The sequence below is a fragment of the Dasypus novemcinctus genome, chromosome 15 (genome assembly GCF_030445035.2).
Source record: "Dasypus novemcinctus isolate mDasNov1 chromosome 15, mDasNov1.1.hap2, whole genome shotgun sequence".
In the NCBI taxonomy this organism is placed as follows: Eukaryota; Metazoa; Chordata; class Mammalia; order Cingulata; family Dasypodidae; genus Dasypus; species Dasypus novemcinctus.
This window is the reverse complement of record NC_080687.1, coordinates 986,156-1,004,452: the sequence shown is the minus strand read 5'-3', so window position 1 is coordinate 1,004,452 and position 18,297 is coordinate 986,156. Positions and strand designations below refer to the sequence as shown.

The window sequence follows — 18,297 nt, the reverse complement described above, 5'->3', positions numbered from 1 at the left end:
AATAGAAGGGGAAAATAAAATAATACAAACAAAATATAACAAACACAAATCCAACCAAAATATGGCTACCATAAATAACTCTCTAAACGTAATAACACTGAATGTCAATGGATTAAACTCACCTATCAAAAGATTCAGACTGGGACACTGGATAAAGAAATACGACCCATCTATATGCTGCCTACAAGAGACACATCTTAGACCCAGAGACTCATGGAGGTTGAAAGTGAATGGCTGGAAAACAATCATACAAGCAAACAACAACCAAAAAAAGGCAGGAGTAGCTATATTAATATCAGACAAAATAGACTTTAAATGCGAAACAATTGTGAGAGACAAAGAAGGATACTATATTTTAGTGAAAGGGACAATTTGTCAAGAAGATCGAACAATCATAAATATTTATGCTCCTAACAAGGGCGCTTCTAAATATGTGAGGCAAACGCTGGAAAAACTAAGTGAAAGAATAGATGCATCTACAATTATAGTGGGGGATTTTAATACACCACTATCAACTCTGGACAGAACATCTCAAAAGAGAATCACTAAAGAAACAAAACATTTGAACAGTATATTAGAAGAGCTGGATCTAATAGACATATATAGATCATTACACCCAAACACAGCAGGATATACATTTTTCTCAAGCGCACATGGAACATTCTCCAAGATTGACCATATGCTAGGCCACAAAGAAAGGCTTAATGAATTCAGAAAGATCGAAATCATACAAAACAATATCTCTGACCACAGTGGAGTCAAGCTGGAAATTTGCAAGGGACAGAGACCCAGACTTCACACGACAATTTGGAAATTAAACAGCACACTCTTAGAAAAACAGTGGGTCAAAGAGGAAATCTCAAAAGAAATCAATGACTACCTTGAAACAAATGATAATGATAACACAACATACCAAAATTTATGGGATGCAGCAAAAGCGGTACTGAGAGGGAAATTTATAGCCATAAATTCATATATCAAAAAAGAAGAAAGAGCAGAAATTGAAGAATTAACTGCACATTTGAAGGAATTAGAAAAACAACAACAAAGTAACCCAACAGGAAGAAGAAGGAAGGAAATAACAAAGATAAGAGCAGAACTAAATGAAACAGAAAATAAGAAAGCACTTGAAAAAATAAACAAGACCAAGAGCTGGTTTTTTGAGAAGATCAACAAAATTGACAAACCTTTAGCGAGACTAACAAAGAAAAAAAGAGAAAAGATGCAAATACACAAAATAAGAAATGAGAAAGGTGAAATCACCACTGACCCCACAGAAATAAAGACTATCATAAGAGGATACTTTGAAAAACTATATTCCAACAAAAATGACAATTTAGAGGAAATGGACAAATTCCTAGAAATACATAAGCACCCCACACTGACAAAAGAAGAAATTGATGATCTTAACAAACCAATCACAAGCAAAGAGATAGAATCAGTCATTAAAAATCTCCCAACTAAGAAGAGCCCAGGGCCAGACGGCTTCACAGGTGAATTCTACAAAACATTCCAGAAAGAACTAACACCAATCCTGTTGAAACTATTCCAAAAAATCGAAACAGAAGGAACACTGCCTAATTCCTTCTATGATGCCAACATTACCCTAGTACCAAAGCCAAACAAAGACACCACAAGAAAGGAAAATTACAGACCAATTTCTCTAATGAACCTAGACGCAAAAATACTTAACAAAATACTTGCTAATCGTATTCAACAACACATTAAACGAATTATACACCATGACCAAGTGGGATTTATTCCAGGTATGCAAGGATGGTTCAACATAAGAAAATCAATCAATGTAATACACCATATAAACAGATTGAGAGAAAAAAACCACATGATTATATCTATAGATGCAGAAAAGGCATTTGACAAAATACAGCACCCCTTCCTGATAAAAACACTCCAAAAGATCGGAATACAAGGAAACTTTTTGAACATGATAAAGAGTATATATGAAAAACCTAAAGCCAACATTGTTTACAATGGCGAAATCCTGAAATCCTTCCCTCTAAAATCAGGAACAAGACAAGGATGCCCATTGTCTCCGCTCCTATTTAACATTGTCTTGGAAGTACTGGCTCGAGCACTGAGACAAGAACCAGATATAAAAGGCATTCAAATTGGAAGGGAAGAAGTCAAAATTTCATTATTTGCAGATGACATGATCCTATATATAGAAAACCCTGAGAGATCTACAACAAAGCTCCTAGAACTCATAAATGAGTTTAGCAAAGTCGCAGGTTATAAGATCAATGCGCAAAAATCAGTAGCATTTCTATACACCAATAATGAGCAAGATCAGGAGGAAATCAAGAAACAAATACCATTCACAATAGTAAATAAAAAAATCAAATACTTAGGAATAAATTTAACTAAAGATGTAAAAAACTTATACATCGAGAACTATACAAGATTGTTCAAGGAAATCAAAGAAGACCTAAATAAATGGAAGAATATTCCCTGTTCATGGATAGGAAGACTGAATATTATTAAGATGTCTATCCTACCAAAACTGATCTACACATTCAATGCAATCCCAATAAAAATCAACACAGCCTTCTTTAAGGAACTAGAAAAACTAACTATGAAATTTATTTGGAATAAAAAGAGGCCCCGAATAGCCAAAGACATATTGAAAAAGAAAAACGAAATAGGAGGAATCACACTTCCTGACTTCAAAACATACTACAAAGCTACAGTAGTGAAAACAGCATGGTACTGGCATAAGGAGAGACACACAGACCAATGGAATCGAATTGAAAGTTCAGATATAGAACCTCATGTATATAGCCATATAATATTCGATAAAGCCACCAAACCCTCTCAACTGGGAGAGAATGGCCTATTCAACAAATGGTGCCTGGAGAACTGGATAGCTATATGTAGAAGAATGAAAGAGGATTACCATCTCACACCTTATACAAAGATCAACTCAAGATGGATCAAAGACCTAAATATAAGAGCCAAGACCATAAAGACCTTGGAAAGCAGTGTAGGGAAACATCTACAGGACCTTGTAATAGGAAATGGCTTCATGAATATCACACCAAAAGCACGAGCAGCAAAAGAACAAAAAGATAAATGGGACTACCTCAAAATTAAAGCCTTCTGCACCTCAAAGGAGTTTGTCAAGAAAGTAAAAAGGGAACCCACACAATGGGAGAAAATATTTGGCAACCATATATCTGATAAGAGACTTATAACTTGCATATATAAAGAACTCATAGATCTCGAAAACAAAAAGATAAACAACCCATTTAAAAAATGGGAAAAAGATTTAAACAGACACTTCTCCAAAGAAGAAATACAAATGGCTAAAAAGCACATGAAAAAATGCTCCAAATCCCTAGCTATCAGGGAAATGCAAATCAAAACTACAATGAGATACCATCTTACTCCCATAAGATTGGCAGCCATGAAAAAAACAGTAGAATACAAATGCTGGAGAGGATGTGAAGAAAGGGGAACACTCATCCATTGCTGGTGGGAATGCAGAAGGATCCAACCATTCTGGAGGACAGTTTGGCGGTTTCTCAAAAAATTATCCATAGATTTGCCATATGACCCAGCAATACCACTGCTGGGTATATACCCATCAGATCTGAAAACAAGGACACAAACCGATATATGTACACCAATGTTCATAGCAGCATTGTTCACCATCGCCAAAAGTTGGAATCAATCCAAAAGTCCATCAACAGATGAGTGGATCAATAAAATGTGGTATATACACACAATGGAATACTACTCAGCTGTAAGAACCAATACACTACAATCGCACGTGATAACATGGATGAACCTTGAGAATCTTATGTTGAGTGAAGCAACCCAGGCATTGAAGGACAAATACTATATGACCTCAATGATATGAAATAAGTTAACTGCCTCAGAGAGCTAGAGTCTGGAAAAGTGGCTTACTGGAAATCGGGGGGTGGAAGGAAGGATGTGAGTTAATGTCTGTAGGGGTGGAATCTGTGATGAGCTGGGGGTAAGTATGAGCACAAAGAAGGGACAAAATGGGGGCAAGGGGTTACCTTCGGGTGGGGTTTTCTGGGTTTGAGGGGGGCTGGGGATGGGAAGAGGGGAAATATGGTCCAAGAAATAGGTGGGAGGGAGGGGCAACATACAAACATGGGAGAGTGCCAGAAGTTCATTGAGAACTAAATGTTGAGTAAAACGTATCAAAGTATAAGTAGGAGGGTTACCTGGTTAGGACGCTCAGGGGGTATGGTCTGATGCGGGAGGACTCCGGAGGGAATAGCTGAAGGCTCATTTTGCCAAGGTGGGTTCTACCATTGGGTGGGGTGGACCCATATCCTGGGGAAGACTAATGCCGTCGAATAGAGAGAACTGTATCTCTCGTGAGAAAGGACGGCTCCCAGGGCATTAGATTGGCAGGCGTTGTGGGCCCTAAGGGGAGGGGAAAATGGACGTGCAATGGATGGAACAAAGGTAAATAAGGGGGCAAAAGAGGAGTTATGTGAGAGTACACGAGGATGAATATAAAACAGCTAATATTACACCAAAAACATATAGGGGATGACAGACTAATAATGAAAACCATAAGACAAAACATAGGATAACTAAAAAATTTAGAAAACTGTACAACCTAAAGTATGGACCACATAGTAAGCACAAATGTTACCTTGTTTGAAAACTATAGTTTCGGAATCTGTACATCAGTTTCAGGAAATATGATATGAATAAGTTAAAAGATTATTGCTGTGGAAGGGAAAAGGTTTTATGGTGGATCTGGGGAAATACTGTATATTGTATATATGAATTTTGGTGATCTAAGACTCTTCTGAAGCTGACATTATGTTGGGATTCACTTTACGGGAAGTTTTGGATCACAGAGTGGTTCAACAATGGCAGCGGAGGAATACTGATATGGGATGTTATTGACAGGATATATATGGTTGACAGGGAGTTATACAGGGCATATGCCCAGGGTATATGGTAATATCTATATATACTCATAGTGGAAACAATTAAAAACAACAGCTGGGGGGGTACTGGGCTCCTGGCCGGGGGGTCACTGTTGTGGGCCCTGGGAGAGCAGCGGCAATCCTCCAGGTGCAACGGCAAGAACCAGGAAGGAAGGAGGGCCCAACAGTGGGCTCTTGATACTAATGGCTACACTTTTGAGCCTATGCACCTGCAATAAGAACAAGGCCTAGAGTAGCATTGTGCCTGGGGGTTTCCTCCTGACAGCCTTCATGTTACTCAAATGTGGCCACTCTCACAGCCAAACTCAGCGTGTAGATGTGATGCATTCCCCCCAGCGTGGGACACGACACCCGGGGATGAGCCTCCCTGGCACCGAGGGATCACTACCACATACCAGCTGAAGAAGCAACTAGAAAATGACCTTGAATTAAAGATTCAATGCGGAACAGCAGAATATACCTATCTACATATAATAACATGACTTCGGGAAGCGGTTTGACCTAATGTAAGGGGGAAATGGAAAAGAGAAATGAGATTATAAGGCTGTGAGTCTCTTTTTAAAAGAGTCTGGAGGTTGTCAGAAGGAATACCCCTATGTACAACTGAACAGAGTCTAAGAGACAGATAAGGTAGATACAACCCCAGGTATTGGTTCTTTTGAGGGACAAAGAGACCCACGGGTTCTATGGTCATGGCAGAAGGGGTTCACTGCCATGACAGATGGCCCTTCTTTGGAGCTGGTGTTTCTGCGTGATGGAAATGGACTCAGAGGGGATCTCTTTTCACAAGACTTGCATGCTACTTTATTGGAATTGTAGTTGGTGCTGGGTTTAAGATATATGTAGGGGATTTGAATCTCTGGACTGATAATATGACACCCAGGCCCAGAGCCTCAACAGACTTCAGCTCCTACACTTTGACTTATTGGACTTACTCCACTCAGCTAACATGGAGTTGAAGAAGGTCAACCACCACAACATGGAGCCTAGAGTGTCTACAACTAGAAGCGAGAATAGTGCATCCAGTACCCATGTGGAATCTAAGCCCTCACTTGACATAGGTGTGCAATGGACACAACCAATCCAATGTCCACAGAGAAAATGTGGAATGGGTGTGGGAACGGTAGCCATGGGGGCTGCTGGGTGTGGGGAACGGGAGGAAGAGATGAGATGTGGAGGCGTTTTCGGGACGTGGAGTTGTCCTGGATAGTGCTTCACGGACAATTACGGGACACTGTAGATCCCCCCAGGGCCCACTGGATGGAACGTGAGAGAGTCTGGGCTATGATGTGGACCATTGACTATGGGGTGCAGTGATGTTCAGAGATGAACTTACCAGGTGCAATGGATGTATCACGATGATGGGAGAGAGTGTTGCTGTGGGGGGAGTGGGGGGCGGGGGCGGTGGGGTTGAATGGGACCTCATATATTTTTTTTAATGTAATTAAAAAATAATAATAATAATAAATAAATATTAAAAAAAAAAAAACTAGAACTTTCTGTCTTTTCGCCAGAAACCCAGACGCTTATGGCGTAAGGCAACCTGCCACTTGGATTAGGAACAAGCTGGAATTGCGCCGTTTCAGCAGGTCCAGCCAGGGGTCAGCGCCGCCCTCGGTGTTTCAAACACAGGTTCACTGCCCAGGAAACGGGCCACACAGCTAAAAGCTGGACACAACAGAGACCACCGCCCGCTGCCCACCACCCACCACCCACTGCCCACCGCCCACCGCCTGCTGCCCACTGCCCATTGTCCACTACTCACCCCCTGGCCACCCACTGCCCACCGCCCGCCACCCGCTGCCCACTGTCCACTACTCGCCCCCTGGCCGCCCACTGCCCGCTGCCCACCGCCCACTGCCTGCTGTCGGCTGCTCAAACCCTGGCCACCTGCCGCCCACTGCCCACCGCCTGCTATTCACCACCCACTGCCCACTGTCCACTGCCCCCTGGCCACCCGCCGCCCACCGCCCTCTGCCCACCACCCACCGCTCGCTGCCCACTGCCTGCCACCCACCACCCACTGTCCACTGCCCGCTGCTGGAGGAGCTGGGCCGGCAGAACCCCGAGGCCCGTGGGAGCCCTGGAGGGGGGAGGGCCGGGCAGGGGCTTCCAGCCCCCACTGGCCGGGTCCCCCGCGGAGCCAGGACTCTGGCACAGGCAGCTTCTGGCGCTGCACAGACCGGGAGGGGCCAAGTGGATGGACCTGGCGCACCCTGAGCTTCGATGGCGGCTCAGCTTCCGCGGAAAGCCCTGGGGTGCAGCCGCACCTGCCTCTGTGCGTGGCCGCATCACTCCGCGTCCACCAGCCGGGAGCCCCGGAGCAGGGCCGGCCAGCACCCGGCACCCTCCCCGAGGCAGCATGCGATGAGCAGACACAGCAGGCCGCAGCCCGCAGCCGTCCTGCTGACCGTCACCCAAAGGCACGCGCAGGCCCTTGAAAGAGTTACACTGCTGCGGTTTCGTTTCTTCGCAGAATTCCTCACAGCTTTTAGCCCGTGCTCGAAGAGGGAGCCGTAACATCAAGCAGCATCTCCTCGACATGTTTGGCCACCAAACATCTTTTTTAGGGACTAAGATTGTGCAGGGACATAGCTAAGGAGACGTTGCTTGAATGTCTTCATCTCGATAGTAGTGTTTTATTTCATCCTTGAAATATTCCTGTGAGGTGCAGAACACAAGGGCACACCTTGTAGTTACAGGTGCTGTTTAATAACTAAAAGAAATAAAAGTATTAATTGCCTATTCAAGGCCTCGTTTACTATTCAAGCCAGAAGAAAAATACAAATTATAGTTCCTGCCCAATCTGAAGAGATAGGACTTAACAGAGAGCACTAAAATGGTACTTTTCTTTTTTTATCCAGCAATCATTTCACACGTTTTAGTAGATCGAGGTATCTGGTGTTGCCTAACGATTGAAAATCTGAGACACACAAAGGGTAAATTATTTACCACACTTACAAGCAGGCCAGCTCTGGAGCTGACGTTTGCTATGAGCAGGCACCACGGTGAGAGCAGAGCTGGAGGCACCCAACACATCGGCACAGCGTGGCCCAGATGGCGTGGCCCAGGCGGCGTGGCCCAGACTGCAAGGCGGCCACGCAAACGTCCCTGGTCAGTCCTTCGCCACAACCCGGTTAGAGCTTACAGAGTTCCATTCGCTCTATCACGGTATTTTATTAGCCCAGACTGACAAAACAGGGCAAAGTAGGCCCTTTCCCTTCACTGTTAAAGAGACACCGAGTCCTTGGTTTCATTTAAGAATTCCTCTGGAAGCAGTGTTATCTTAGCCTTAATGGAGGGTTATTTCAAAGGACAAAGGGAAACCCAACCAGCACATGATAACGAGGGAGTCAACTTCTTCTGTTAAATCACTTGAAAAAGACAGAAGTTTGCTTTGGCGCGCTCCCCTGCTGGCCTCTTCCTAGCGTTAAGCTGTAATGTATTTTTTAGTTGGCAAGTGGTCGCTGTATCATATTACCACAAGTGCTTCCATGATAGAACAAGCACAACTGGGCTCCAAGCAGACGAGAAGCACACACACCTACGTCAGAGGCTAGGGTGCATGGCAACCAAAAACTGAATTCCACACACGAGGGGGAGAAGGTCAGGGTGACACTTGGGTGTTATGGTTATGGTGGGACCACTTAGACAACTGGATGTCACTCTAAGAGCTCATGTTCTCATCTGTGAAAAAGACTTAATTACTCACTTGACTGGGGAGAAGTGGAAATGGAATGTACCCCATGGGTCGGTCACCAGCCTCTTCAGGGTTCCTGGGGCCAAATAAGTTGGGGAAACCCAACGCAGGTACAGCAAAGCCTCCGCCACCATGACCCTGACCGACTCGGCCCAAGTGTTTTCCAGACACACTGGTCCCCAAAACCATTCCGACTTTCCCTGTTAACACCCACCAGGCCTCCTAGGAATGAAAAGAACACACTTGAGGTGGTCCCTTCAGAGAAAAAGGTCAGTTTTAATGGCATCGGTTTAAGAGCTTTGGGCTCGGGGCTTCCACGCTCTCTCATTATACTCAACACTCCCAAGCAGATAGCCGGGCCAGGCTGGAGGGCTGGGAGCTGGGGCCGAGGACGTGCAAGTCCAGCTGCGTGTAGAGTGCAAACCTCACCATCTGGGGGCATCACAGAGGCTGATGCTCGCTGTATGCAGAGGTTTGGATTCCACGCCTCGACTGGTTTCTTTGGGGACGCAAAGCACATTTTGACAAGACCGCGAGCCAATCTGCAACTGTGCCTTAGGACAAAGCGGGGCAAGCTGCCCGTGCGGGGCCGAGTTCCTGGCCACGGCTAGGCCAGCTGGTGATGGAAATAAGGCAAGACTCAAACGGCTCTTTAGAGAGACTCGACTCTGCAAGAAAAGTAAATGGAGAATGGGGCCATGTCAAAAAAAATCAATCTAAATAATTCCAGGGAAAACTCTTGTGTAGCTGCTAATGTGGCAGGCCCAAGGGCACGAGCACTGCACGTGGCCAGTGTGCAGAATCACCACCAGCTGCACCGAAGGTGCAACAGAACATGAAGGAGAAGGACTCGAGGCTGGTTCGCTCCTGTTCCAATTCTGACCACCGCCTCCAAAGTCAACGACGGACAAACAGAGTCCACTAACGCACGGCCTAACGGGGCAGTGCGCCCACGCCCCGCAAAGTGCAGCGAGGTTGGAGGGACAGTGGTTTGGCTCAGAGTGGGTGCTACCGGCGGCACTCGCCCACAGCACCTTTCTCGCTGGCAAAGCTCCTCTCGCTGCCGCGCAGCTCAGTTCTTGGCCTCCAGCGGGCGCCTCCTAGCAACAGACGAGGGACATCGACGTGATGGGAGGTGGGAAGTGCTGCCACCAAGCAGGAGTCCATCTAGACCCAGTGAGGACCACAAGAACGTCCGCTCCACCGGGGGGGGCCTGGCAGCAGAATCTCAGACTGGCGGGGTGCCCTCCTGGCCGGGGTGCCCTCCTGGGTGGGGGCCCCTGGCTGGGGTGCCCTCCTGGGTGGGGTGCCCCACTTCCTGGGGTGCCCTCCTGGCTGGGGTGCCCTCCTGGCCAGGGTGCCCTCCTGGGTGGGGTGATCCCTGGCCAGGGAGCCCTCCTGGCTGGGGTGCCCCACTTCCTGGGGTGCCCTCCTGGCCAGGGTGCCCTCCAGGGTGGGGTGATCCCTGGCCAGGGAGCCCTCCTGGCTGGGGTGCCCCACCTCCTGGGGTACCCCTCCTGGCTGGGGTGACCCCTGGCTGGGGTGCCCTCCTGGACTGGGTGCCCTACCACCTGGGGTGCCCCCTTGCTGGGGTGCCCCACCTCCTGGGGTACCCCTCCTGGCTGGGGTGACCCCTGGCTGGGGTGCCCTCCTGGACTGGGTGCCCCACCACCTGGGGTGCCCACCTGGCTGGGGTGCCCCACCTCCTGGGGTACCCCTCCTGGCTGGGGTGATCCCTGGCTGGGGTGCCCTCCTGGACTGGGTGCCCCACCTGGGGTGCCCTGCTGGCTTCATTCTCCTGCTTGTCCAAGGCCCTGGCCGCACGGGGCCGGCCAAAGGTGTCTCCACCTGGCAGGGGAGGCACTGGCCTCCAGGCCTGCAGCATTTCCTTCTTTCAGTTACTGAAAATGCACTACAGCAAATACCGTGGACGTATTAAAGCCTGATTTGGGGTTCTCCATCTACGAATTTTTAGTCCTGGTGTAAGGAAAGGTACATGAAAGAAGACACACACATATGCCACATACAGTGAATACAAGTGAATATGTGCACATACATGTACAGACATGCTCCATACATATGAACACACATTTGTCTCTATACAGAACTCCAGAAACACTGCTGTGACAAGAACAAGGAGACGAGTGTGGGACGTGCTCGGCAGGCCTCTGGAGCCCAGTTAGAGAGGCGTCGGGCTGGCCCTCGGGCAGCTGAGCTGGTCCTGAGCTCTGGGGTGAACTGTCCGCAAGCCCCGTTTTCGGAAGTGTCAAGAGGAGGCAGGTTCTCGTGGGGCCCCAGGCAAGCTGCTCAGTGGCTCCTGAGAGCCTGGCAGAAAAGCAGGTCAGAGGCCCACTCACATCCACAGAATCAGAACCCGGGCAGGCCCGGCTGTCTGCACTATAACAAGTCCCCGGAAGCTTCCACACTGGTTCAAAGTCACCACAGCTCACCTGGGCCTGGCAGCACCTGGCTGGGCCGGCTGAGGGGACTCGTGGCCTAAGGTGTCATTTAAAGAAGGGCGAAGGGAGCCCCGCCCGCCAGCCCCACCGGGCCTTGGCAGAGCCACCTCTCAGTAAGACCCCGCCGCTCGCCTGCACTATGCTGATCACAGATCTGGCAGCACCTGCCTACCTGATCTTCCACACATTTCTCCCACTTATCAGCTGGACCTGACGTAGGGCAGGCAAGGTCCACAGCGGGCTGGGCAGGAGAGGCCACCAGCCTGGGGGTGGAGAGCCCGAGGAGGCCCGTGGGCTGCAGCAACCAGGGGACAGGAGGCCAGAAGCAGCACGACAGCTGTGCCGCTGCCCCAGAGCCGCCTGCTGAGAACAGACCTGAACCCAAGTGCACAGGTCACGTCTACACCTGCCAGCATTCTCTGCCCAACTGGTATCTGTGACTCACGTAAAAACTCAACGTGGAACAACGTAAACACACAAAAAAGAAAAAGATGGGCATTCTCGTCAGTGTCCCCTTACTACCTAAAATGAAATCTATTCACTCATAGTCTCCCATGTGCAAGCTACAGTTGACGGACCTTACAGACTGAATCTGGCTTTACAACGTTCTGAAACGTTTCATTTCAGAGCATGTAAACGAGACATTTTACTAATGAAGAGATCAAAAAGTTCGATAGTCACTTTCTTAAGCTATAAAAGTGCTTATTACAACAGCATTTGAAGACACACAGTTTTATATTCAACAAATGAAACGGCAGTAAAACCTCTATTTTCTCATAGAACCATCACCTTAGGTGTAACATTTTTGTTACCTTACAATTTCCACAGATTTCACACAGGCCTTTTGAAAACTCAAGGGTAAAACTCAGCATGCAGGTTTTTAACAATTATGACAAAAGTGGGCCTTGTGGTCCCTGCTGGACGAGGTGGGGCGTGAGCTGCTCCAGGGCCATCCCTAGAAGCTCGAGTGCCCGGCAAGAACGGGCACAGCGTCGTGGTCAGCTCCAGGCAGCAGGAGCGGGACCAGCACTGGACCAGACAAAGGCCGTGAGTGCAGCGGGCCAGCAAGCGGGCAGAGCTCAGGGTCAAGTGCCTGGTTCCCACCTACGAGGCCCCGGGCTCGATCCCAGGTCCTCAAAGCAGCATCAGCAACAAAGCAGGGCGTCTCGGGGCACCCCGACGGCCCCACCCACCACGGGCTTGGTGTGGACCCCTGTACCCCCAGTGCAGGCTCCTGGTCCCGGGTCCAGGGGGAGCAGAGTCCTGGGAGCGCGTGTGGCCCGAGGGACTCGCTGTTCCAGAAGTTACCCTGGGTGCAGAAGGCAGGGAGGGCCTGAGGCAGGGGGCTGCTGGCCGCGGGGCTCGCCCACACACTGTGTTATAATTAAACTGCTGAATGCCAAAGAGAGAATTCCAAGAGCCACAGAGAAGCATCCTGCCATATACACGGGAGACTCACTGAGGCTTAGTGCCAACTTCTCATCAGAAACCATGGAGTCAAGAAGGCAGCGGGAGGACATATTTAAAGCGCTGAAAGCAAAAACTGCCAACCAAGAATTCAGTATCTAGTGAAACTGTCTTTCAGAAATGAGGGAGGAATTAAGACATTCCCAGATAAACAGAAGCTGAGGGACTCCTCACCACTGACAGCCCCACAGGAAGTGCTGAGGGAGTTCTGCAGGTTGCAGGAAGACACTGGGCGACCGACCAGAGCCACACGCTCTCCAGAAGAGGTTCAACACAGTAAGCAAAATGCCAGAACTATTGTGCTTTTTATTTTTACCTCCGCTTCTGACTTCCTAAAGGATCTGAAAGGCATATGCCTAAACTATACGGTAAGTCAATGGTTTTGGACTCAATGTATAAATATGTAATTTGTGACGACAACTACATAGAGGTGGCAGTGGAGGACGAAGGAACTTGGCTTAAGTCGCTCCTGAGGTTGCTAAGTTGGTGTCAAAGCAAAGGAGACTGTAATAGACTTAGGGTGTTCAACTTAAGCCCCATGGTAACCACACGGAAAATACCAAATATGCAAACTCAGAGACAGAAAGTACAGCATGGGTCTCAAAAGACAGAAATGAGGGCATGGTTGTTTTGGAGTAAAGGGAAAAGTCTAGTAGTGGATTTGTTCCACTGAACGGTGTGCTTGGGAGGGGGTGGGATGGGGAGATACACATCATATATATGCTTTCACAGTTTAAAAAGAGGATGACAATTCAGGGCAATACATGCTACTAGATGGGATCTAAGAATGGACAAGAAAAGGCTCAAAAGGACATTACTGGGACATAAGGAAAAAATGGACAATAGAATGCAAGCTTTACATCAATATTTAATTTCTGGGACTTGGTAAGTACACTGAGGATGATTATATGAGTGAATATCCACGTTCCTAGGAAATGCACATGGAAGTATGTGTTCAAGGAGTATGATATGTGCAACTGCTCTCAAATGTTCAGAAGACAGATGATGGGTTGACAGATGGATAGGTAGGAGGTGGGTGGCTGGCTGGGTGGCTGGATAGGGCAAAGGTGGCAAAATGTTAAAACTGGGGGAGCTGGGGGTCTGGGATGAGGACGGTGTGTTGGAGTTCTCTGAATCGGCTTTGTATTATTTTTGCAACTGTCTTGTAGGTCTGAAATCATTTCAACATAAAAGGTTAAAAAACACACCTTACAGGGAAGTAGACTTTGGCCCAGTGGTTAGGGCGTCTGTCTACCACATGGGAGGTCCGCGGTTCAAACCCCGGGCCTCCTTGACCCGTGTGGAGCTGGCCGTGCGCAGTGCTGATGCGCGCAAGGAGTGCCCTGCCACGCAAGGGTGTCCCCCACGTAGGGGAGCCCCACGCGCAAGGAGTGCGCCCGTGAGGAAAGCCGCCCAGCGTGAAAAGAAAGAGCAGCCTGCCCAGGAATGGCGCCGCCCACACTTCCCGTGCCGCTGACGACAACAGAAGCGGACAAAGAAACAAGACGCAGCAAATAGACACAGAAAACAGACAACCAGGGGAGGGGGGGGAATTAAATAAATAAATAAATCTTAAAAAAAAAAAAAAGAAAGTTAAATTATTAAAAAAAACAAAACAAAACACACCTTACAGTAAGAGAGGAGGGTGGTAACAATCAACAGGAAAAGTTTAAGTCGGCAGGGGTTCCTCGAGGTGTCCCTTCTACAGGTGGCACTTCGTTTTGCGCTGCCCTCTAGCCAACCAGAGCAAGAGGATAAGAAGCTAAGGCTGGCGCTTGTCCTTGAGCCGCACTGCAGGGGCTCTCCTGCCCGAGGTCGCACCATATGTGCGGCCCTCCCCGCAGCCGGCAGGCGTGGGCAGGGGCCTGGCAGCTCGCCCGAGCAGCCCCCGCCCGCCGGCCCAGCCCGCCCGCCGGGGCCCCTTCTGCAGCGCCGCCGCTGCCCTCACAGAACTCACTGGTTTAGCGTTTTGCAGGGTCTTCATGAAACCCACCTGTTTTAGGAAAATTTTCACAAAATAAAATTCCTAACCACATAAGTTATTATACAAAAGAAACAATTATGAAATAAATAGGAGGAATTCTTTTCAAAGCAGGCTTTGTCAACTGGAATCCCATGAAATGATACGATTAAGGGCAGATTTTTAAAAACCATTCCATAGTTCTAGTTTTTAACTTGTGCATTATCTTTGGTACTGGGATGTATTTATTCACTTGTGCCTTCAAAGGTTAGGTTTTAAATTCAAATTTATGAGAAATGAGAAAAAAGCAACTGCTAGTTACACATTATACCATTAGTTTAATGTAATACTTTAAAAAGATCCTTAAATGTATACATAATTATACATACGGTCTTTTCCCCTTGGGTTTCCTAGAAAGTAGAACATTTAGCTCTACATAATTCCAAAACCCCACCCCTCGCTTAGAACGGGAAGCAGAAGTCTCACTTCCTGTTGACTTCCTTCTTTCTACGCTTAAAAGTAATCAATAAAAACGGATTCCTCTTTGAAAGTACTCCCTGATCTGCCAGAAGTAACAGCGGTGCCTGTGCTAAGATGCAGTAAAAAGGAGAAAAGGGAGCTGCCCCGGCGTTGCCCCTGAGCCTGTACAACGCAAGCAGCCAAACCAGATTCTTCAAGAAAAAAAGTCCAATGCTCCTGGCATCAGTTCTATTCTTAAAGTCTGTGGTTTCTACAAGTTTTCAAGCTCTGGATTTCCACTTCAACTGTCAATGACAAGCATTCGCTTCCTCAGTTTCAGGTACTTGTACGTGAACGCACCCTGTACATGCAAGCCTCTGCGCGGAGCTGAACGAGGAAGCAGCAGGAGGGGATGCTGAAGTTCCCCAAACTGCCTCCAGAGCACAGTAAAACGCAAAACCCAGGGAGAAAGCAAACCGGGAGAAAGTTACATCCGCTACAGAAACAAGACTGCCAACCACGCTCTGTTGCAAAACACAAAACTTCTGCCTCTTGCATTTTAGCACAACTTTTCTTACTTAAAACATTTGAAACTTTTCTATTAAACAGCCTGAAATAATCTGTTGGGGTTCTCCAATAGGTAGTCTATCTCAGAACTATCCACAAAACAAAACACCCCAGGGAAGAGTAAGGCATATCCCCCGCGTGCTGTCTGTGGAGTTGTTGCACTTTACCAGGGCAGACCACAAACCCGGCAAGTTCAGCCAGTTGGTGAGAGGAGCAGAGAAGAGAAGAGGCGGAAAATCCCCGAAGGACAGTTAGACCCCTGCGGGCAGCAGCTGGAGGCAACCCGAGCACAGCTCCCGCCGGCCGGTGCCGCGCAGCCCTCCCGTCCCTGAGGGGGAAGCCCACGGCGACTTTAAATACTCTGCTTTAGCCCCAGCCAGGGCACGGGAGCGGCGGCCCAAGAGGGTGACTCGGCCTCCAGCCACGCGCCCGGTTAGACGCACAGCCGTGGACACGGCACCCATTTCACTTCTAAAGAGCGTCGCTTACTCAGGTGCAGCGCAGGGTGGACGAGGGTCACTCTTAGACCCACCCAAGAGCATCAGGGGCTGATGGCCACAGTGTGGAATCAAAACCTTTCCTCTCTTCTCCAGGAAGCCTTGGTCTCAGCCCTCGGGGCTCCAGGGAGACCAGGTGCACCCAGCACCTGCGCCCAGCACACAGGCGGAGCCGGGAGGGCGCTGCCTCCCCTCGGCCCCACGCAGCCCGGATGCCCCTGCCCGAATGGTGGGGTGCCCAGCAGGGCGACGAGGTAACACCCGAGCATGCCTGGATGTGGGGAAGCACCCCAAAAAACCCTGGCCTGGCGGTGCCTCATCAAGGGCAACGAGGGCCACAGGGAGGGGGCCACCGCCTGAAACGTGACCCCCAGGCCCCTGCGGGGTGGCGCCAGCGGCGCCCGAGCAGCCACTTACCCCCGAGAAACTGAATGCCTCCGGCCACTCTTCCCACCGCCGTGGAGATGAGCTCGGACACGCAGCAGCCCATCAGGGCCGTAAGCGCCACGAGCAGCAGGAGGCCACAGCCGAGCCCGGTGACCACGGCGCAGACACGCCACTCGGCGCTGGGGATGCCCTGGAAGGAGGCGTAGCGCCCGCACTCCTCCACCATCACCATCGCCTGCCGGCGCTCGTCGTGCACGGGGTACGAGCACCTCCGGAACGTGCCGAAGGACACGGGCTTGCCGAGCTGCGAGCCCCAGAGCCAGTAGGGCATGAAGAAGCCCACGCAGGAGGCCGCGGCGCAGAGGAAGGAGAGCGAGGCCCAGACCAGCCCCGCGCACGTCAGGCTGGAGGCCATCCTGCAGCGGCCGGCAGGCAGGAGCGCAGGTGCGAGGCGCGAGGCGGGCAGGCGTGACGGCAGCAGATGCCCAGGTGTGAGGAGCCAGGCAGGTGTGACAGCAACAGGTGCCCAGGTGTGAGGAGCCAGGCAGGTGTGACGGCAGCAGGCGCCCAGGTGTGAGAAGCCAGGGAGGTGTGACGGCAGCAGGCGCCCAGGTGTGAGGGCAGAGGCCGTGTGAGGTGCAAGGCGCAGGGGGCTGTCACAGACGACTCTTCAGTTCTGCCGAGTGCCACGTCCCCTCCTCTGGTTACAGGGTCCCTGGCAAAACAACGGGAATATTAAAATGAGCCCTGAGAAGGAGGGCGCGCGGCAGGGGCCTCACCCTCGGCCACGGGGGCAGGCGAGCCCCCCCAGCACAGTCCTCCCAAAGCCTCCAGGCTGGGCCAATTCTGGAAGGCGCTGGCGCTCCCGGGCGCGCAGGCCTCGCCACGCGGGCTCCCAGCTCGCCAGGGCATCTTCCCGGCAGTGGACGCCCCGCAGGCCGCCTGCCCGAAGCTCTTCTGCTCCTGCCCGTGGAACTTCCCAGGACCTCTCGGGGGCGTGCACTTTCTGCCCGGGCCAAAGACCACGAAGATCCTTGCGGAGCGCGCGGGGCCCCCGAGGCCGACCGCGGGCTGGCGCCTGGGGTGCTCCCGGGAGGGGCTGGGGGCGCTCCGGGAAGGGGGACCGTGGGCGCGCCTCCCCAGGGAGCCCCGGTTCCCTGCGCGGGGCTGGGCTCCCAGAGCTGAGGGCCCGGCACCCCCGCCCCGCCCCCGGCCCGGCGGCGCCCGGCATCCCGCCCCGCCCCGCCCCCGGCCCGGCCCGGGCGCCCCTCCAGGGCGGCGCGGCCACCGCGGTCCAGGCCAAGCGGGGTAGTCCCGGCGGGGGCGGGGGTTCTTCTCGAGCTCGGGTCCCGCGACCCCTCCCCACCGCCTTCCGCACGCCCCCGCGGGCCCACCAGGACCCCCGGCCCCGCGGAGGGAGGGCGGCCGGAAAAGCAGCACCCCCGCCGGCGGCAGCAGCCCGGCGTCCCCAGACCCGGAGCCGGGCGCCCCTCTCCGGCCCCGGCGCAAACTTGCCGCCCTCCCCGGCTGCGGAGACCCCGGCCCAGCTCCGTGGGGGGAGGCCGCCCCCCGCCTCCGGCCGGCCCCCCGCCCGCGCGCTCTGCGGGGAGGGTCGGCTCCGCTCTCGGGGGCGGCGTGGGGGAGGGGGGCTGCGCTCTGCCTACCGTCGTTGGGTGATGTCGACGGGGGGCAGCGCCCGGGAGGCGGGGGCGGGGACCCCAGGCTGGAGGGGCGCCCGGGAAGCGGTCCCTTCCGAGCGCGGGGAGAGCGCGGAGCCGCTGCTGCCCAGGCGAGGAGGCGAGGCCGCCCCTCCCCGCGCCCGCCGCGCCGCCCCCGCGCCCCC

The 18,297-nt window shown here is 51.3% G+C and overlaps 1 protein-coding gene across 3 annotated transcripts in view; it reads right to left on the bottom strand.

Annotated features, from left to right (window-relative positions):
* The window catches only part of LHFPL6 (LHFPL tetraspan subfamily member 6), a 188,851-nt gene extending 170,576 nt beyond the window's left edge, over positions 1-18,275 (bottom strand). Inside the window, exons 1-2 of one of the 3 annotated variants that reach the window (XM_058276915.2) lie at positions 18,119-18,275; positions 16,485-17,169 (exon numbers count right to left, since the gene is read on the bottom strand). In XM_058276915.2, the coding sequence (XP_058132898.1) occupies positions 16,485-16,869 (385 nt within the window). In that variant the 5' untranslated portion in view covers positions 16,870-17,169; positions 18,119-18,275. Of the gene's footprint in view, positions 1-16,484; positions 17,170-18,118 lie in introns of those variants that run through there. The other 2 variants (XM_058276914.1, XM_071208137.1) reach the window with 2 other exon arrangements.
* Between the last annotated feature and the right edge of the window lie 22 nt (positions 18,276-18,297).